The sequence below is a fragment of the Gekko japonicus genome, unplaced genomic scaffold, assembly GCF_001447785.1.
Source record: "Gekko japonicus isolate JY-2015 unplaced genomic scaffold, Gekko_japonicus_V1.1 scaffold454, whole genome shotgun sequence".
Lineage (NCBI taxonomy): Eukaryota > Metazoa > Chordata > Lepidosauria > Squamata > Gekkonidae > Gekko > Gekko japonicus.
In genome coordinates, this window is record NW_015173687.1 from 371,861 (window position 1) to 391,872 (window position 20,012).

The 20,012-nt window shown below is 47.8% G+C and overlaps 1 protein-coding gene across 1 annotated transcript in view; it reads right to left on the reverse strand.

Moving 5' to 3' along the window:
- RGS3 (regulator of G-protein signaling 3) overlaps nt 1–20,012 on the reverse strand; it is a 71,837-nt gene that overhangs the window by 47,139 nt on the left and 4,686 nt on the right. Inside the window, exons 5-10 of the mRNA XM_015423093.1 lie at nt 13,276–13,357; nt 12,517–12,622; nt 10,903–11,248; nt 10,024–10,063; nt 4,480–4,664; nt 1,860–1,943 (exon numbers count right to left, since the gene is read on the reverse strand). Coding sequence (XP_015278579.1) covers nt 1,860–1,943; nt 4,480–4,664; nt 10,024–10,063; nt 10,903–11,248; nt 12,517–12,622; nt 13,276–13,357 — 843 coding nt within the window. The remainder of the gene's footprint in view (nt 1–1,859; nt 1,944–4,479; nt 4,665–10,023; nt 10,064–10,902; nt 11,249–12,516; nt 12,623–13,275; nt 13,358–20,012) is intronic.

A 20,012-nucleotide genomic window follows, 5' to 3' on the forward strand; every position in this document is an offset into this window, starting at 1 on the left:
CCAATGAACTGGTACAGTGCTGCCATCCGTGCCCTCTCATACATATTTCCTTTAAGGTAAACAGGTCATGTGCCAAGAGAATGCTGAACATGGAAATCCTTCACTGCCACAGACCCGGAAACCCACGACCCAGATCCCGGAAGGTCGTGGCCGTGGGAACTGCAATCAAGTCTAGACAGGATGTGATTGAAGCCGGACTCAGGATCCAGGGAAAGGACCAGTTCTGGCACAGATCCACATTCACTCCGTAGCCACCCCCCCTGCCTTCTCTCCCCCCGCCTTCATTTATATACTAATCTATGTACTTTTTCCCAAGTTCTTAACAAAGATCTTGAAGTGGCTTCCATAAATGGCAAAAGGCAATGAAATCACCACTGCAACAATAATTAAAAGTAACACAGACAACTGCATAGTTTTTTAAAAATTATGCATATCCCACTTTCCTCCCCAATGAGGACCCAAAGTGGTGTACATCATTCTCCCCTTCACCATTCTATTCGCATAACAACTACCCTGTGAGGTAGATTAGGCTGAAACTGTGTCACTGGCCCAATGTCATCCCACAAGCTTGCATGACAGAGCAGGGATTTGAACCTGGGTGTCCCAGATCTTAATCTGATACCGCAACAATTATACCATGATTGACAACACTTATCATAGCCAAACTCAGCAAGCAGACACACACACACACATACAAAAAAACCTGCAGAATTTGTTGATAGAAAAGAAATAAATTTCTGGGCATGAAAAAACCTTCATGGGAGACAAGGATTGACTGGATGGGGAGAAGTGGTGTGTCTCTTGGGAGATAGCCATTTCCAGAAAAGTTCTAATTTTGGTCATCTCACTGGCTGTCCTTCAGACTGTGAGGGGTACATCCCGCATGGCCCTTCCGAAAGGTCTTAATGCATGAGGCTATCCAAAATGCAGAAACCTGCTTGACGCCTTCTGCGACTTAATCACTTCCAATTGCAAGTAAGACACTGACTGCATGCTTGCATCTTCCCCTGTCCACAGAAATCTAGTGCAAGGCCAGGCATAAAGCTTTTCCTCCTTCTGTGCTGGTTTTCTAAGAGCAGGGAGTGTTGTCTTGGAGCAGGGAGTGTTGTATTGGAGCTTTCAAATATTACTCCAAACTAGATATGGATTAGTGGGGCTAATAAGACTAGGATATCTCCAGCGGCATGGAGTAGGGAGTTTTCCTGTACGGATTCAGCTGCAGTTTGGCACACAGAAATGTAGTAAATGGGGCTTGACTCACCAGTCCACGCTTTTCCTGACAGTGGAGATGGTGGCAGAAGAATTCTGTGCACCAGTCCCGTATCAAAGGCACAAGAGCAGAAAAGAAGACAGCGCTGCTTAGCAGGGAGCAGTCCCGGCAGTGGCTTTTCACAGGACAGCCAGCACCGCAGGGCAGCTCTGATGGGAGGCAGGTGCACAGCCAGAGCACCAGTCACATACAAGCCAGCATTTCATAGTGGTTAGAAAAGGACTGGGCTTGAAGCTCCATTTGGGCTATGAAGCTTCTTGGAGACCCTCGACCAGTCACACACTCTCTGCAGCTAACAAGGCTGTCAGGAGGATGAAACAAGGGAAGGCAGAACCACAAATGCTGCCCCAAGCTCACTGGGAGAAGCACAAGATTAAAACAAGACACACACAGATGACTCCATGGCAGAAACTTGGGGGAAATGGGGTGTGTTGCTTTTGTTAAGACTTTGTTCCCTTCCCATAGGAGACTGAATGCATCCTTTGTTTTCTTTGTAATCAAGGCATCAGGAGAGCAAATATTGGCTTGCTTCAATTTGGAGTTAGTGTTAATAAACCTGCACATTGAGGGGGGGGGGCAAGATTCTTACCTTTGTAGGCTTGTTTCGGGTCTCATGAAGAAGCAGCTCTTCCGACAAAAGCAGCGTTCGGGCTGGATTGCAAAGGTCAAGAGGCTATAAATAAGAGAAACAGACATTTGGGGGTTTGGTCGTACAAGGAAACACCCCCCCACACCGCCTACCCCCCCCACTAAGAGCCACATCAGCTTCTCACTCCCTGCAAGCCCCTGAGCGCAAGGCACCTCTGGCGGATGGAAAGTCCACAGTCCAGCAAAGTGATAAGAAGGGGCGGGAGTGTTTTGTGAGTGGGGGGGGACGGACCACTTCACACTTCAAACACCTGCGTCACGCAGGAGCTAAGAAAAGAACTGGTGCTCTCTGCTTCTCTGTGTGGAGTGAACTTTCTGCAAAGCTGGGGCACGGCTGTAAAAAGCCACAAGTGGAAAACTCAGCCGCTGCAGCCACAGCCGCAGCAGCAGCCCAGGTGTGGCACGTGGGAAGCAGGAAGTGTTTGCAAAAGGTGCTCACATGAGAGAAGAGATGAAGAGCCCTACAGAGGGGAGCCTCCTTCCCGGCCACAGCCGCCACCCCCGAAGTCTGTAGGCATCTTGGTTTCTGAGTGGGTACGGGAAGCTGACCATTGAAACTTTTTGCCAAGACACCCCAAATTCACCATACTTGCGTTTCTCTGCTCTTTGCTATGATTATGTTAGGAATGGCTTGACCAGATTGGAAAAACTAGGTACCTTCCCAGGGCAGCACAGCTAAGCACCTATTTACCCACCTCCTTCCCTAGTACACTTTTATCCTGCCTGTCCTCCCTGAGCTCCTGTGGTCCCCCCAGTGGTCCCCCCAGTTTATCTTTACAACAAGCCTGTGAAGTCGGCTAGGCTGAGGTACTATGACTGTCTCAAGGTGACACAATGAGCCCCACAACTGACGGCGCTTTCACACATGCTAAATAATGCAGTTTCAATCCACTTCAGCGACCGTTTGCAAGTGGATTTTGCCATTTCACGCAGTGAAATCCAGTTGCAAAATGCATTGAAAGTGTGTTATTTAGTGTGTGTGAAAGCACCGCGGGGATTTGAACCTACGTCTCCCGGATCCAAAATCCAACACTCTAACCACTCCACCATGCTGGCACTCTACCAGAAGAAGCACTCCTGTCAGGTCTCTTATGCTTCATCCAGAACATACTGCTTTCCTCACAAGCCACAAGGATATCCCAACAAGGATTCTGAAATGTCACAGGAGTTCTGGGGTGTATTTTCATTCACAAGAATATGCTGCCCTCCACCATCACCAAGGGAGCCAAAAAGACAGTCTGAACCAGACCTGAATTGTTTCTCCCTCTGGCTGCCTGTTCTCTATATCCACAACGCTTCTTTTCCTCTGTTTTCAAAATATGGTTGGCAACTGCAGGGTGAGCATCTCCTCTTCTGCCTGTCCTCATAATACTTCTTGCCCCCTTTCATCCTCCAGACATAGGGTTGCCAACTCCAGTTTAGGGAATTTCTGGAGGAACCCCCCCCCCCAAATCACCTAGAGAAGGAGAAATTTGAAGGTGAGGAAGCTCAGCAGGGATGTAATGCCACAGACTCCACCCTTCAAAGCTGCCAATTTCTCCAAGAGAACTGATCTCTGTAGTTTGGAGTTAAGTTGAAATTCTGGGAGAACTCCAGGCCCCACCTGGAGGTTGGCAACACTAGACTGAGCAAAGACCCTGCTGCTGACCCTTAGCCCCACCCCCTCATCCGTCCTTCCCCTCTTCCATATATACTATTCCCTCAAGTCCCTCTTCTCTGGCCCCATCTCCCTCCTCCACCATCAAAAGCTGACGGTAAGCCTCCAGCATCCGGGCCATGGATATGAGGACATCTCAGTGCACATCAGCTGTCTTTCAGACAAACCTATTGGCAAGTAAGGACAGTCAGGGGTCGTTTCGTAGAAAAAGAGCTAGGGGAACTCATTAGCATAACTCATTAGCATATACCACATCCCCTGACATCACCGGAAGTGTGTCATAAGGCCACACCCCCTGACATCACCGGAAGTGTGTCATAAGGCCACACACCCCGCCCCCAGTGGTCCCGGCTGCCGCTGGCGGCCTTGCAGCTCCACTGCTGAGCCCCATGAGGGGCCCAGCGGTGGACCTGCAAGGCCGGCGGGAGTGCAAGGAAGCCCCGCAAAGGCCCTCCCTGGCCCCGGGCAGGCAGGAGTGGGGAGAGGCAGGGAGGAAGCAACTTACCCTCCCTCTTCTCCTGCCTCCTCCTGGCTGAATGAGGGCCGAACGCGGGGCGGCCGGAAGCAGGGGGCGGGGCTTCGTCATGTGCCCCGCCCCCCGTACCTCACCCGGGGGAACTGCGATCCCCCGCGATCCCCCCCGAAATGACCTCTGAGGACAGTTCAGAATCACGGGGCCCGGCAGTCAAAACCATACACAGGAGGGATTGAGGGACTGCCTGCTACCAGCCGGACTAGCCAGGTGGGTACCGGAGGTGGAACTCCTGTTGTAACGGCAGCTCTAATTCCTTTGCGACAGGTAAGCGCCTCTTCAAGGAGGATGTCCTTTCTACTGGGCTTCCTGGTCACCTGCTACCTTCAGTCACTGACCTCAGCAATGTCCGCAAGCACCTGAGAGACCTACCTGCACAAAGATGGGGAAGACCAGCACCTTGGGAGCCAGCGTCACATACGTGCCATAACTCGAGTGAGCGATGTTGGGCCTCACCAGGGTGCAGTTCTGGGAGTTGCCGCCGTGGCCCTTGATGGTCTGCACTGTCTTCATGAGCCGGGATTTCTTGCCATGAGAGACCCCTTTACACGCACTGCCTAGAAACAGGGCAGGGGAAAAGAAGTGTGTGGGGAGGGGTGATATTTTTTGGTAATGTCTGCCCCAGCTGATTTGATCTCTTATACTAAATCAACAGTAGCTTAGCACCAGACCACACCCCATACCATGCCTGCCTGTCCCAATCTGTAATTTATTTCTGGGTCTTTATCAGTTAGTTACTGACAGGACCCATTTTGCTAGTGAAGCTCACCTGGAGAGAAAGGATTTTATGCCACCCTTCTTACCACCTAGGCTGACCAGATGGCTAGGGTTGCCAGCTCCAGGTTGAGAGATACCTGGAGATTTGGGGGTGGGGCCTGAGGAGGGCGGGGTTTGGGGAGGGGAGGGGAGGGACTTCAATGGGGTATGATGCCATAGAGTCCACCTTCCAAAGCAGCCATTTGCTCCAGGTGAACTGATCTGTCACCTGGAGATCAGTTGTAATCCCAGATCTCAAACTAGCAGGCCTATAAATGGCATAGAGCTCCTTTTTCCCCCTTAAACAGCTACATGGACAAGAAAATTTTGGACAGCATAGTTTTTCTGTCCCCTGCACAATGAGCTGCCCTGGCCAAAATTCCTTCCACATCAGAGCTTTTTTACTCCCCCCCCCTTATTTATAGGTGGATTTCAAACTGAAAACTGCTTAGAAAATGGTTGCGTTTAAAAAATACAAATAAAAACAAACCATACAAAATGGAAAAACAGAACAATAAAAACATACAAAACCACTGAAACGATCCATTAATCTCCAAAACCAAAATTGTATCAAGGATTTACAGTTGTCTGTGAAAAGGGACCAGAGAGGCACACTTACAAGGCCCTGCTTCTAGGTGAGGGCAGCTTTGCCTCTCTAAATGAAGAGACTTACAATTTCAGAAGCTCTTCCCTCTTTTGCATATGGTTGTGGTCATGCCTTGAATGAAGGCTTTACCTCTTGTGGGCTCAGTCAGCAGTTAAGCATCTGGCTACCTCCTGACAGATCGTCATAAAGGTGTCCTGTTAGTTAGACCTGCTGTTATCTGCTGGCAATGGTTACCTGGTGTGTCAGTCTTTTTGTCCTTTAGAATTTTACAGTCCTCCAAAGTGGCAGGATGTGCACATGTGTGCATACATTTGGTTTGCTTTGAAAATCTAAGCCCAAAAGAGCAGCCAACCAACTGTTATATATGGGAGCACTAGTGTCAGTGCTTGGAATAATGGTGTTTATGCCCTGCTTTTTATAACAACATGTTTACTTAGGGGAACAATCAGCTCTAGCAGTTGTTCCAGGAAGTTTTCAAGTTAATCAAAGTTCTTCTTTAAGCTGAATTTTTAAGGGGGGGAGGTGAGAGGGAGTTGTCATTGAGCAGGATGGAAAAAGCTTGAGTAAGTTTGCTGGAAGCTGGAAACCCATCTGAAAGCATTCCTCTTGTTTGAATTTTAACTGCCGCCAGCACTTTGTAATGTATTATTTTAATTGTTATGTTTTAATCTGTATTATGTATGTTTTTACCATTTATTTATATTATTGGAAGCTGCCCTGAGCCTGCTTGTGGGGAGGGCGGGGTATAAATCAGAAAATAAATAAATAAATAAATAAGTCTCTCCCAGCCTTAAGAGAGAATGGAGGTGCAAAAAAGATATCAGGTTGCAAAGAGTTGCTGCTTTCCCACTAAAGACAGAAATGCCAGAATTCAGATGAGAGAATTCAGATCTGTACTTAGTTTTCTCCATAAGCACTAGAAGCAAACTAAATTCTGCAAATGAAGAAGGCAAGTTGTTTGGTGCAGAATATAGGTTTGCTTGGTGCATAGTGTCTGCTCCTCTTTTTCGGCATGAAGAACACAAAACCTTCCATGCGGCTTTAACTGACTGGGAACACCCGGAAACGGTCGAGGAATTGTTTTTGTTACTTATTTATCCACCACACTGCCCCGGCGCAAAACTTTTCCAAGAGTCAATAGGAAACGGAGCCTAACGGAAACGTCGAGTCAATTCAGGTTATTGTTGGCCAGTCAAAGGCATTTCAGCAAATTTCCTACACAGCCGTTCCTGTTGCAGAGAAGCTGGAAAACAAAATCGCTACCGCGCAGTTTCCACTGCCTTCATTTCACACTGGCTCTCTGACACAACAGCAACCCTAAAGGTTTTGCCAAGTTTGACTTTACTGATACCAAGAGTGCGCTGATGATGTCATCGTTGGTCCAGGCTGGCGCAGACCCTACCACAAGGCGGGGCACTGCCCCCACAGAGTTTGGAAGCCCAAGGCAGCAGTGAGAGAATGATCCATTCAAAGCACAATTTTAATGCTGGGGGTTTTAATAGTCAGTGCATTTTTGAAAGACTTTTATACTGGCATGTGCTTTTCTCATGTTTTATTTTGAGCAGCTTCTCTGGAGAGGTGGCATAAAAATTTTCTCAATGTCAACAAAAATGAATGAATGGACAACAACAACAATAGTCTACTGGAAATTCTCCTGCAGGAATCCAATGAACTGAGCAGTACCTGTTCAAGGGTACTACAAGTTGCACTTTGTTACTCTCCTTGGGCCCCCAGAGTTGGGAGAAAGGCATGAAAGACATTGAGGTAGCCTTAGGCTATTCCCTCAGCCAAATACCACTCACATCTGTCAGGCAGGAGGACTAACAATACCACCCAATCTTTTACGAATGCCACTGTAGTGATTGTTTCAGCATCATAGGTGGAAGTCTCTAAGCACAGAGGAAAAGAGGAGAGGAATTCACTGACGTTATTTCACTCTTCAGCCAAGTGGCTAAGAAATCAACCATAAACTAGGATGCTTATAGCATGGGGTAGTGGTTAGAGGGTTGCACTAGGATCTGGAAACCTGGGTTCAGATTCCCACTCTGCCATGGAAGCTTGCTGGGTGGCCTTGGACCAGTCACTCTCTCTCAGCCTAACCTCCCTCACAGGGTTGTTGTTGTGATGATAAAATAGAGAAGGGGAGTACAATGTTGTAAGCTGCTTTGGGTCTCCACTGGAGAGAAATAAGTATAAATATCTAAAGAAATAAGCAAGCCTTTGCTATGAGCCCGTTAAAGGGGTCTTTGCCAAGCCTGCGCCTCTCTCTCTCTCTCTGCATCCAATCAATTTGCAATGCCAGTAATAATTATCTACTTTGAAGGGTTCCTGTAAGGATTACAAAAAGGTAACTATGCAAAGCACTTTGAACACTTAAAAGTGCTGAACTAATACTAAGAATTTGTGAATCGTCCTGTGTTTTTTTGTCAGCTGTACCAATTTGCTAGCAGATGCTAAAGTAAAAGGCTACCTTTGGGGAACCTGCAACCTTTAGTCCGAGTTTCCCCAAAGCCCCTTCTCTCTAGGAACTGCAGAGGGAAATAACACTGCTCTTCCCCTGCTTCCAGAAGCATCAATGCCTTGGCAGCATCAGCAGCCATGATACCAATACAGCCCCAAACCTATGGGCCAGGGTTGTCTGGCTTGGGAAATACCTGGAGATTTGGGCAGTGGCGCCTGAGGAGGGCGGGGTTTAGGGAAGGTCTGGCTGCCATAGAGCCCCACCTTCCAAAGCAGCCATTTTCTCCAGGTGAACTGATCTCTCTCTCTCCTGGAGATCAGTTCTAATCCCAGGAGATCTCCATCCGCCACCTGGAGGCATACCTTCTAACCAGCACACTTCATACTAAGGAATGCATGGCAGGGGGTGGGAAGAAAGGGTGGGAAGTTGGGACTGGCCTGCCCACTCTTCTCAGTTCTACTTCTGTCGTGACAGCCAGATTTCCATACACATCTCTCTAGTTCTATTCAAAGAGCCTTCCTTGATCGAAGCCATGGTGGGAAAGATGCAAAGCAAATGAAACTGCTGTCCTCCCGGAACCACGTAGCCGACACCCATGCCCAGCTTGCGCTGACAGCAAATGCTCCTGAACACGGCTGGGGAAACAGATAGGGCCTGCTCCAAAGTAAATAAGTCTGGCTTATTCCATTAGCCCTTCGGAAAGAGCTTGTTTGCTCTGAGGTAAACAACAGTCCAGACAGAGCAAGTTAATTGGCAAGGGCTCAGAACAAGCTGCTGCTTGCCATTTGCCCAGGGACCAGCTCCAGGTGATGGTGAAGGGGGAGACCACAAACACTTCCAAAATCCACTGAGAGAGACGAGCAAACTTTTTAAGGAACTCTTTTGATGCTCCTTGGCCAGCATCTGCTAAATGGCAGCAGTAATAACGATACTTCGCATTTCTACAGCACATTTCAAATAGTCAGAGAACCTCCTGGACATTTCAGGTTAAATTCTTACAAGAGCTCCATCAGGTAGGCCAATATTACCATCCTTTCTATGGTGCAGTTAGGTGGGTTGAAGGTGAGAAAACAGTGGTTCACCTAAGAGCCAAACTGTTGAGACGGCAAAGTTCTGTGGATGGGAACTCCCAGAGTGTATTCGGCCCTACTTAAAAGCATCCACAGGGAGTTGGATATGGACCGGGGAAGGGGTTCTGGGGAAAGGGGGTTAATCCACCCCGTACCATTTTCTGATTACAAAATAACCCCCAGAGTACTTCCAAGCCTTGTCAGAGAAAAAAAGCAGGCTCAATAAGTATACCTGTCTTTTCCCCTTACTGGGGCTTAAGCAGTCTAAGGAGGCCATTTCTGACTGGATAACCCATGGGGAGGAGGGAGAATTAACACCACTTGCTCAGTGCCCCAGTCCATTTCTCCCACAGCTGCTTTCCTGGATTTTCCGGTCAAAGATCTCAAAAACCATAAATAATTTGACCCTATGATTACCTCGTAATTCTGTGGGTGAGAGATAACTTGACCAAACCCACAAGAGACATTGTTGTGACCACCTCATGGCAAACCGAAATAGCCAACACAAAGAAGAAAACATATCTACCTTACTTATAGCCTTGATGCTACAACAAACAAAACAGTCTTATTTTTACACTAATTTTTTTTAAAGCCAAAAGATTCTTATGGTTTTGTGTGTAGATACTCTTCAAAACAGACTTCAGCTTTGTAAAGAGACTGGAGGTCTGAAAACCAAGTTCAATTTCACCAGAAAGTAGCTAGTTCCATTTATTATGGGAGAATGGAAGTAGTTATTTTCTGATGAAACAGAGGAAGTGTAACAGTGCCCACAAGTTGTAAAGTCACGGAGGGCTTGCTGGGTCACAAGTTCCACACAAAATGGTAGCTCATGCTCAAAAGCACTTTGCACATGACAGAGAGCAGAAAAGGATACCAAGATTCAAAATACAGACACCTCATCAGCCATCTGTCTCCAGAGTGCTTATAATTTCATTTAATGTTTCTTCCAATGCCTGCCTGCTAGCGAAAGCCAAGTCCCCAAGCCTGGCATATTCCCTGACAAACCCAACAGCTAAACTCACCTCCAGGGGCTTTGCCCTCCTGGTAGACAGGCCGCAGAAGCTGAAAGACACAAAGCGAGGAAACTGGAGTTACCTTCTCCACGAAAGGCACCACTGCAGCTATTAAATCCTCCATACGTGCTGGTCTATGACCTTAATAAACCATTCATTAATTCATTCAGTCAATCAATTCTCCACAAAATTGAATGTTGGGGGCAGGATTTTGCAACTGGGGAACCTTAGCTTTCATTTCCTACTTGGGGGACAGCACCTTGAACAAAATGAGGCCACCCTTAAAAAAAATGTTCCAGGAAGCCTGGAGACAGTCAGCATGCCTTGGCTCCATCCTGGGAAATGCGCTAAGAACAAGGAGCCCCAGCTGATGGGGGCGACAGAGGCTGATTCTGCAGAAACAGCTCATTGGGGGCGGGGGGTGAAACAGGTTCCAGACAGTTAAATGAAGGATTCCAGGTCTGAACACTCCCCCATATAAAAGAAATCCCTTTCCAAATAAACTTAACATGTCAGGGAAATGGCTATGCTGGAATCTGTCTCCCTGACACCTAATTTTCTCTATACAGGTAACTTTATTTGAAGGCAAGTATTCCATTCTGCAAGCCCCCACCTGCAATCCAAGGTGGTTCACTCAAGGAGCATTCCTATCAAGCAGTGAAGGTTGAGGGTTTGTGGGCGAGGGGGCGGGAGTGTTGTCTGTTTCTAACCTAGGCAAGTGAAAAGGGCAGTGCCAGTTCTGAGAACTGGTGTGCCTTAAGAGACATGTGAACAGAAAGGCTGGCTGGGGCTGAAACCCTCCTTGGGCTCCTAGAAGAGCACAGGTAAACAATGGGCCTGACAATCTCCTGAAGGGCAGGGTTGGATTCTCTTCTGGGGTGCCCATACCTGGCTTCCTGGATTGAGGGGTGCCAGAATGATGTAGTTCTTGTCCCCACCTGTAGAGGTGGGTCGGGAGAGCGGGGGCATAGTACGCTGGGTGGCCTTCCCAAGCTCTGTGTAGCGCTCCCAGCCGTTCAGCACCAGCCCCTCATTCCCATCATATACAACGTGGCAGCTTTGGCGGTGCTCAGGAGGCCGCGGCCGCAGCAAGCTGTTCTTCTCCCGTTTGTTGGGTGGGGACTGCAAGTCATACGTTGATTTGCAAGAGGAGCGGCGGATGACGCCTTCCAGGGCAGGTTTGACCCGAGGGACGATGCGCCAGACCAGTAGTATGATCTCCCGTGAACAGTTTCTGCAAGAGGCATAGGTAGGAGAGGGTGGGTCAGTGTAGAAGAGGACGTCATGGGGGTTCGGAACAGTGTTCCCTCTAAGGTGAGTTAGTGGGACCCAGCTCACAGTTTTTTAGCCTCCGGCTCACACATTTTTGCCTTGGCTCAAGGAAGGATGGCTCCAGAGCAAACTAATATATGCAGTAGCTAAATCGCTCGCTGACAACTTTAGTGCCAGTAGCTCACAAAGTAGAATTTTTGCCCACAAGACTCCACAGCTTAGAGGGAGCATTGGTTCAGAACTCTTCCCCCTCCCCCCCCAGACATGCCAAGCACCATGAGATGGTATCAAGCTAATTTCACTCACGACCTCATGATTTCAGAGCCCGCTGCCCCATTATCATCAAAACACAGTCCAGACCTGCAACACGCTCAGCCCCAGACTCTCAAAGGCTCCCCTGCCTCCCCGCTTTAGAGAGTCCTTCACAGAGGACAGATCTAGCCACACCTATTTGCCATGGCAACTAATTAGAGGATATTACAAGCTGTATGCCATGAAAATCAAATGCAGCCTCCGTGAGCAGAGCAATAGACTCAAGTACCAGATGCTGGAATCAGACAAGTGAGAGGAGGGGTGTTGTCATAGACCCTTGAGTGTGAACTTCCCCAGGCAATCAGGGATGAATTGGGAAGAAAAAAACTAGACAAATTAATGAAGGATACATCTACCAGCAAGGATTATACACAATAAATAGTTAAAACGAAACTCCTTTGTCCAGAGGCAGTATCTCTGAGTTCCAGCTGCAGGGACTAATAATTGAGAATGGCCATTGATTGCATACCTTGACAGGACTCCAGTATAATGCCACTAGGTATGCTATGTATTATCTTGCTCTTAACTGCATTATCTTCTGCTATTGGAATTCCATTTTCTGCATTGTTTGACGTTATCGCATCTGATCATTTTTGCATTGTTTCTAAGGTTTGTAATCCTTATCCTATGGCATTGCTTATTATCCTGAAGCATCTGACTGCGTTGTTTTACACTTGGTAACCTGTCCTGAGTGTCAGTGAGAAAGCGGGGAGGAGCTATAAAGAAAGTAAATAAAATCATGGGTTCCCTGGAACATTTGGATGTCCACTGGTGGGAAGAGACAAGACCCTGTAGGGCAGTTCCTCAACCTCTCTCACAGGAACCCCTCATTCCCATCCCTCTCTCCCTATCCCCAGGACACTCAGAGCTTGGCTCCACCACAGCCACACCACCCATCAACACGTGTGCCATAGTCACCGGATCTCGTGAGCCAGCTCCACACACTTCCAGTGCTCAACAGGTTGCTCATTGAGTTTGAGGACAGTGTCTAGTTGTTGCAAGCCGGCCTTCTCTGCAGGACCACCTGAAAGGGAGCGTGTGTTAGAGCTTATCTGGACACAGAGATTCTCTAGAAACGTACCCACATACAATGTTTTTAGATATTTACTTATTTAGATAGTTCTACTCATGGTCCAGCCCCCCTCCAACAAAGGCTCCTGCCGCTGCTTGCACTTGCCCTCTCTGGGGTTCAGGCTGCTTGCCTAAGCAGAGGCTGCTCACATCCACCCTGTCCAGGCTCAGTGGTGGCCAATCATGCCTGCCCCATGCAGGGCTCAGCTACCTGACTTCCAGTGGCTGGTCCTGCCCGTCTCACATAGGCCAAGGGCTGTGTCTTGCTTAGACCTGGTGGGGGGGCTGGCAAGGGGTGACAGTGAATCTGGGGGCCCATCTTGAACTTTTTCCCAGGGCCCCTGAATCACCAAAACTGCCCCCCAAAGGACACTAGGGCTCTCTAATGAAGGATCTTTATCATGTACGCCAAAATATAATTACCATAAGGACTGCAGATGGTAAAGTGTCGAAGGAAAGCCAGGACAGCTGTAGCATAGATACACCCTTTTTACAAAGCTTGTGGCAGGTGTCAAGAGAGGCTCAAAAATAGTTTCTTCAAAAAAGACTACCATTGCAAACCAAACCAATCAACCCACCACTCAGATCCACTGTCCCCGGTCTCACCAGAGTCCACAGCCTGCACCCGGACAGGCGAGTCACAGCAGATGGTAAACCCGAAGCCATTCTTTCCTCGTGGGATTGTAATCTGAAAGCAAACATCAAAATTACACATTTTAGTGTGTGTGGCTCGTGGGATTGTAATCTGAAAGCAAACAACAAAATTACACATTTTAGTGTGTGGGGGGGTTAATTGCATTGTAACATGGTGGCTGCGGTGGCTCAAGTGGTTAAGACGCTGAACTGCAGGCTGTGGAAGGTCAGTAGTTCAGCAGTTTGAGACTCGAGTTGCCGCATGATGGAGTGAGCTCCCGTCTCTAGTTCCAGCTCCTGCCAACCTAGCAGTTCGAAAGCAAGAAACTGAAAGTAGATAAATAGGTACCACTTCGGTGGGAAGGTAACAGCGTTCCATGCGCCTTGGTGTTTAGTCATGCCGGCCACATGACCACGGAAATGTCTTCGGACAGCGCTGGCTCTTCGGCTTTGAAACGGAGATGAGCACGACAACCCTAGAGTCGGATTTGACTGGCTTTCGAGCAAGGGAACCTTTACCTTTACCTTTAACATGGTGTAGCCCTACACTAGTCTCAGAAAGACAAAATCTGGGGCTTGGAACAGGGAATAATATGAAATGAGAGTGGGACAACCCAGAGGGGCCCTGTGTAAGCTCAGATCTTAGTGCTGCAGCCAGCCATATTAAGGCCCATTTTGCCCTGTCCTTGTGGCCTAACGTCAGGAACTTTCCATTTGCCTAACGTGGACAGTAAGCAGAAAGGTTAAACCTGTCATGTGGAGGACCATTTAGCCCACATATCCATCACCACAGACACTGTGCTACCTAAGCCACATCCGGGATCACAGAGTGATGCTAACACCACAGCAGCTATTATTAAGAATCTGTCACCATCTCCTGCCATCTCAAGGGACTTTCCAAAAGTCAGAACTCATAAGATCACTCTGTGGTTTGAACCTTTAAAAGGATTTGGTACTTGTTGCAAAGACTTTCAATTTCATCAGCTAGCATAATGAAATGCTGCCTCTCGGTCTTCTCCAAAGTTGGTAGAATTCTCGCTTAGAATCTCTGTCCGCAGGCAACGACAGGCCACTCTGTCAAAGTACCCATCTTTAATGGTCAACCAATGGCAGGACAGAACGAGGGAGCACGTAAGGCTGAGGACTTCTGGAACCATCTTGGGACCAAGCAAACTGCAGTTTTTCTTGGAGATCTGAATACAATAATTATCTGCACTGAATACTCGCCAGCTTTGATTCTTTAATAGCAAATCTCCCACACTGAATTGCTTTCAGTTACTACAGTATTGAGATGCAATGATTTTGTTTACACTGGTACTGAAATTTAGGAGAGCAGCTCTCAACTCTTTGAAACAGTTCTGTTTTTTCTCTTGTCCTGCTTTATTATGTGTCTTATTTTACATGGCAATTTTGCTCTATAACTTGCTTTTACATTTTTTTGGATTGAGGTCGTTCATCACTTCTGGGATACATGGAACAGGACCTTAAAATGGAAGGGGAGTGGCTTTCCATGGGAAACACTCTGATACTGGAGCTTTTGCAAAAAGTAAATGAGTGTGGAAATTTGTTACATCCACATAAGAAGCAGGGCTTATGTGGCCTAACAGAGGTGTGTCGCTGTTTTCACACCATTACAGAAGTACAGAAGAGAAAAGAAACACCCTGCTCTTGAGTACCACATGGTCACAAAGCTATAGATTAGTTGTACAGAAAACAGATAGCACCGGCTGTTAGGTGCCTGCACTGGTTGCCAGTTAGCTCATGGTCCCAATCCAAGGTGCTGATTCTTACCTTTCAATTTCTCACAGCCCCTAGATGGTGCCTACCTCAGAGGATCTCTCCCACACATGCATACCTCCCTGTTCCCTCAGGCGAACATTGCTTTATGTCTTCTCATTTCTTGAGAATGCAGAGTGGCGCTCCCACAACTGTGACACCTGCCCTGTGGAAGTCCCTTTTTAGGAAGATAACCGAGAAAGATGTTTTGGGCAGCCTGAGCTTGTTTCTAATTCTTGCCTGTTGCTTTGGACGTGTTTCCTCTTTTGCTTTCTAAATAGTTACGTTGTCTGGTTCTATCGTACATTTGCAATGAGGTTCTTTCTTAATGGAAAACAAGTTCAATAGACAGAGAAAGACAGTTTAACTAGATAACCCAAGGGAAGAGAGGAAATGCTGTGTGACAGGCAGCTTCCCACAAGGGCTCTCCTTGAAGTGACCCGTGGGGCATACCCGTTCATGGTAGGGCCAAGATGCTCAGAATCGCATCTCTTGTCAAGTCCTGGTGATTCCAGAGATGTCTGCCAAGTTTCCTGTGAGCAACAAAGGGGAAGGATCTGCCCTTCCGATTTCTGGGAAAGGAAGCCAGAAGGAAGATCCCTACTATTGAGGCCTCCCGTGTGAGCCACCAAGGCCTGATCAAAGGAGACCTTAGTTCAATGATATTTCTGTGATGCCTCTTTCTACCTTGGGCTGTAACCAAAAAAGAAGAAGTAAAGACAGTGCCAGGAGCCACAATAAAAGCAGTCTTGAAGACTGGGAGACATGGAAAACTTCCAGTGACAGCTTGCAGCAGGCCCACTGAAGTTAAAAGACTGTATCTGAAGAAGTGTGCTTGCATACGAAAGCTTATACCCTTGAATAAAAAATTGTTGGTCTTAAAGGTGCCACTGGACTCCAACTTTGTTCTGAAGTTAAAGGAGTATGCAGGCTTTTTTCGGTTTCACTTCATTTCTCAGTCATACATACATACTCATTTCACTTGCTAACAGGATGTCAGCATCATTAAGGCACTTCCACAACAGAAGAAATCTAAAATTTAGTATGCATGCCGTATGGGCGGGGCCATAACTCAGTGGCAGAGCATCTGCTATGCATGAAGAAGATCAAGGGTTCAATCCCCAGCTTAAAAAGGGCTGGGTGGTAAGCAGTGTTCCCTCTAAGCTGAGTTAGTGTGAGCTAGCTCACAGTTCTTTAGCCTCCACCTCACACATTTTTGTCTTAGCTCAGGAAGGAGGGCTCCAGAACAAACTAATTTATGCAGTAGCCAAATCACTCGCTCACAACTTTAATGCCAGTAGCTCACAAAGTAGAATTTTTGCTCACAAGACTCCACAGCTTAGAGGAAGCACTGGTGGTCGGTGATGTGACGAACCTCTGGACCCTGAAGAGGCGCTGCCAGTCAGAGCAGACACTACTGACCTTGGTAGACCTACGATCTGTTTCAGTTTAAGGCAGTTTTATGTATTTGTGACACTTGATAATGAGAAATGGCTGAAACTCATGCATAGAGAACCAGTGTGGTGTAGTGGTTAAGAGTGTGGGACAAGCATCTAGGAGGCCCGGGCCTGAATCCCCACTTGTGTTGTGGAAGCTCACTGGGCCAGTCACACTCTTTCAGCCTAACCGTCTTACCAGGGTTGTTGTGAGGATAAAATGGTAGGGTGAACAATGTAAGCCACTTTGGATCCCCATTGGGGAGGAAGGCGGGGTACAAATGAATTAAATACATAATAAATAGACTGGGTGTGGATCACAACTGACATGCAAGGCACAGACGAACAACTCTTGAAAATCCGGAAAATCTATAGCACACAACCTGGAAAATCTACAGCAACTAATGAACTCTTGAATCATCTGGGTGTCCAGCTTGCACCCCAACTCAGAAAACAGAAAGAGCTGGGAGTTTCAGTCAAGGGAATGTTAGAGAAACGGGCAGACAAACCACAGAAGCCCAAGACACACAATCAAAGGATTGGGAGTTACCACAAAGCTGTCCAAATTTAACCCAAGCTCTGGGGTACAGTGGCACACCCGCTAATTCCCTTTCTCTTGCAGACAACCATAGAAGCCAGGATGCACCGTGGGAAAGCTTTTTTAAAATGAATTAGACAAATTCATGGGGGACAGGTTTAGCAATGGCTGTTAGACATGGCACCAAGCAATGGAACTTCCATGTTTATAAGCAGTATACCTTCAGTCACTGCTGGCGAGGTCAAACAAAATGAGGATTGCTCTCACTATCTTGTCCTGCTTAAGAAGGCAGGATCAGCTCAGCTTTGGTTCTGAACCAGAACAGCAGTTCTTATGGGATAAAAAGAAATGTGTGCATAAAGCTACACAAAGCCAGAAGAAGCCAGAAGCTACATGCAAAGGACAGTTCCATGTGAGTTCACATCTCAGCTCACCTAGGACTCCACTAGGTGGCTTCAGGCAAGCCACTCTCCCTCACCTGCATTCCCCCCCCCATCTGTAACATTGGGATAACTACAGCCTACCTCACAGGGGTGTTCTAACATTACAGAGATAATGTCCACTTCAAAAAGCAAATTGTAAACACTAAATATTAGAGTATTATTGCTCTTACATCTCCCGCACAGACCTTTCACCACCAAACCCACACTGCAAGCCTCAAATGTGGGCAGGGAGGCTTCAGTCTAAAGGGTTGGACTTTAAATTGGTTGGAGAACAAACATCACCCAAAACCCTTTTGAAAGCCTGTCTGTGCCCTACGCAGCCTCTTTATAGGCCTGTCACCCAGGAAACAGACAGGTATTTAGCCCCTGCTGGAAGAATCCCCGGGTATATTGCCTCCTAAGCGGCCCCTGTTTTGTCTCATGCACCCACACCACAGCCCCAGAGAACTGCATGGCCTTTACCCCCGACATAGGCACACACTGGCTTTTGGGATTCAGATGCACCGACCTGCTGGTAGCGCTGCTCGGAGCACACCCGGCACAGTCCATTGAACCGACTCATGTCCAAGGCCTCGAGGCTTGTGGCCGGCCCATTAAAATCACAGCATCTCCCTTTCTCCCAGGCAGACCGGAGCAGGAGAGACCCCCTGCCTCCTTGCCGCCAGGCAGCTGAGAATAATCCTCTGCGGTCCTGGCATGGCTGCCCATGGGAACCCGGCGGCTCCGCAGAAGAATGGCAGGAAGCCACCCCTCACCTCCCAGGCTGCCTCTGCCATGTGCTGCTTGATGATAAGCAAAGAGGCTTCCTGAGAACTCCGAGGGATGAGGAAGAGAGAGAGAGAGAGAGGGTTCAGAGTCAAATTCCTGTCAGCTCCCTTGCTGAGGCGGCCTTTGTTCCCTGCCGCATTGGCTACCCGTGTTCTCACAAACACTTGGAGGATGTTGAAGCAGCCATTCGCTGGCGCTGCCACTTCATGACAAAAGGGGGGGGGTGTCTTGCATTCGCATTCATATTCAGGGGGAAGGATTGCAAGCAGCCAAGGAAATAATGCTGTTTTATAGAAAACTCCCTTTCACACACTCGCACACAAGCACACACTCTTTGCTGACGGAGACCCCAAGCAGCGAGGTCTCTTGACATTGCTGGGAATTCACAAATTCTCCTCTTTGGATCCAAAGACATAAAACAACAAAAACCCCTCTTGACTAAGTTTAAGGCATGCTTGAAGATGTGCCTTTGCAGCACACAGCCTTCTCTTTGCTAGCACAGCAAAACCCGCAGCCTTTCGCTGCGGAAAAGCCCTGAGCATCATCTGCAAAGGCGACAAGGTGGGAGGGAGTTACAGTTGTGATGCCTCTTCTCTTCCTTTCCTTTCAGAGGAACTCTTTGCCTTTGGCAGGTGTACAACAGGCAGAAAAGACGCCATACCCTGAATGCTTCTTTAGAGCAGAGCATCAGGGAAGTGGGGAATGCCTCACCTTTGGATTTCTGCCTGCTTTACAGGCTGCTGAAAAACACAAGCCTTCTTCTGCCCAGAATCAGCAACTGCAGTGAAAGAGCTTCTGTAAAATGTTGGTGGTTTAGAATTTGGAGCAGGAGTGTACATAGGAGAAGGGGGTTTTGTGTCTATTTTCCCTGCCTTTTCCAAACTGTAGGCCGAACGGGACATTTGGCAGCAGACGTGAGTCTAGGATGCCCCGTCACTGACAAAAGCAGCAAGAAGAAGAAACACTTTGCATAGGAAAAACAGCAGGGAGAAGAAGGAAGTTTCCTTTATAGCGCTCCCCCACCCCCAGTTACTTTTCATCCCAACACAGCACACAGATGTCAGCTGAAGAGGCAAAGAACTGACTGTCTCTGCCTGCCCACCACTTCTTCCCTACAATTGCACCCTCCCATTACAGCTTTGCTGATATTCACCAGCAACCAGCGGTTCCCTCTGGATATATTCAATTGCTGCCTATCAGCAATTTTAACCTTGGGATCTTTGATTAGAGATCGGGTCACGGCTCAAATCCTAAGCAAAAGATCCCAGGTTCCGCCTCTGACATCTCCAGTTAAAGCATCTCAGGTAGCAAGTGTCAGGAAAGATCTGTCTCTATCTGTGACCCTGGGAAGTTGCTGCTAATCAGAGTAGAAGAATATTCAGCTAGGTTGCCTAATGAACTGACGAAGTCTGAGACAGATTTAGGTGACACCTGTTGGCTGCTTTCGCAAGGATTTTGAATCTTAGAAACTGGACCTCCAGATTGATAGATACCAACATGAATGACCTATGAGTGGCTGATCTTAGCTAGCAGCGCAAGTTCGACATCCATGAATGAGAGCAGACTGTCAGGCCAGTCTGGCTAAGATGAACATAAGAACATAAGAGAAGCCAATGTTGGATCAGGCCAATGGCCCATCCAGTCCAACGCTCTATCACACACAAAAATACCAGGTGCCATCAGGAGGTCCACCAGTGGGGCCAGGACACTAGAAGCCCTCCCACTGTTATCCCCCCCCCATGCACCAAG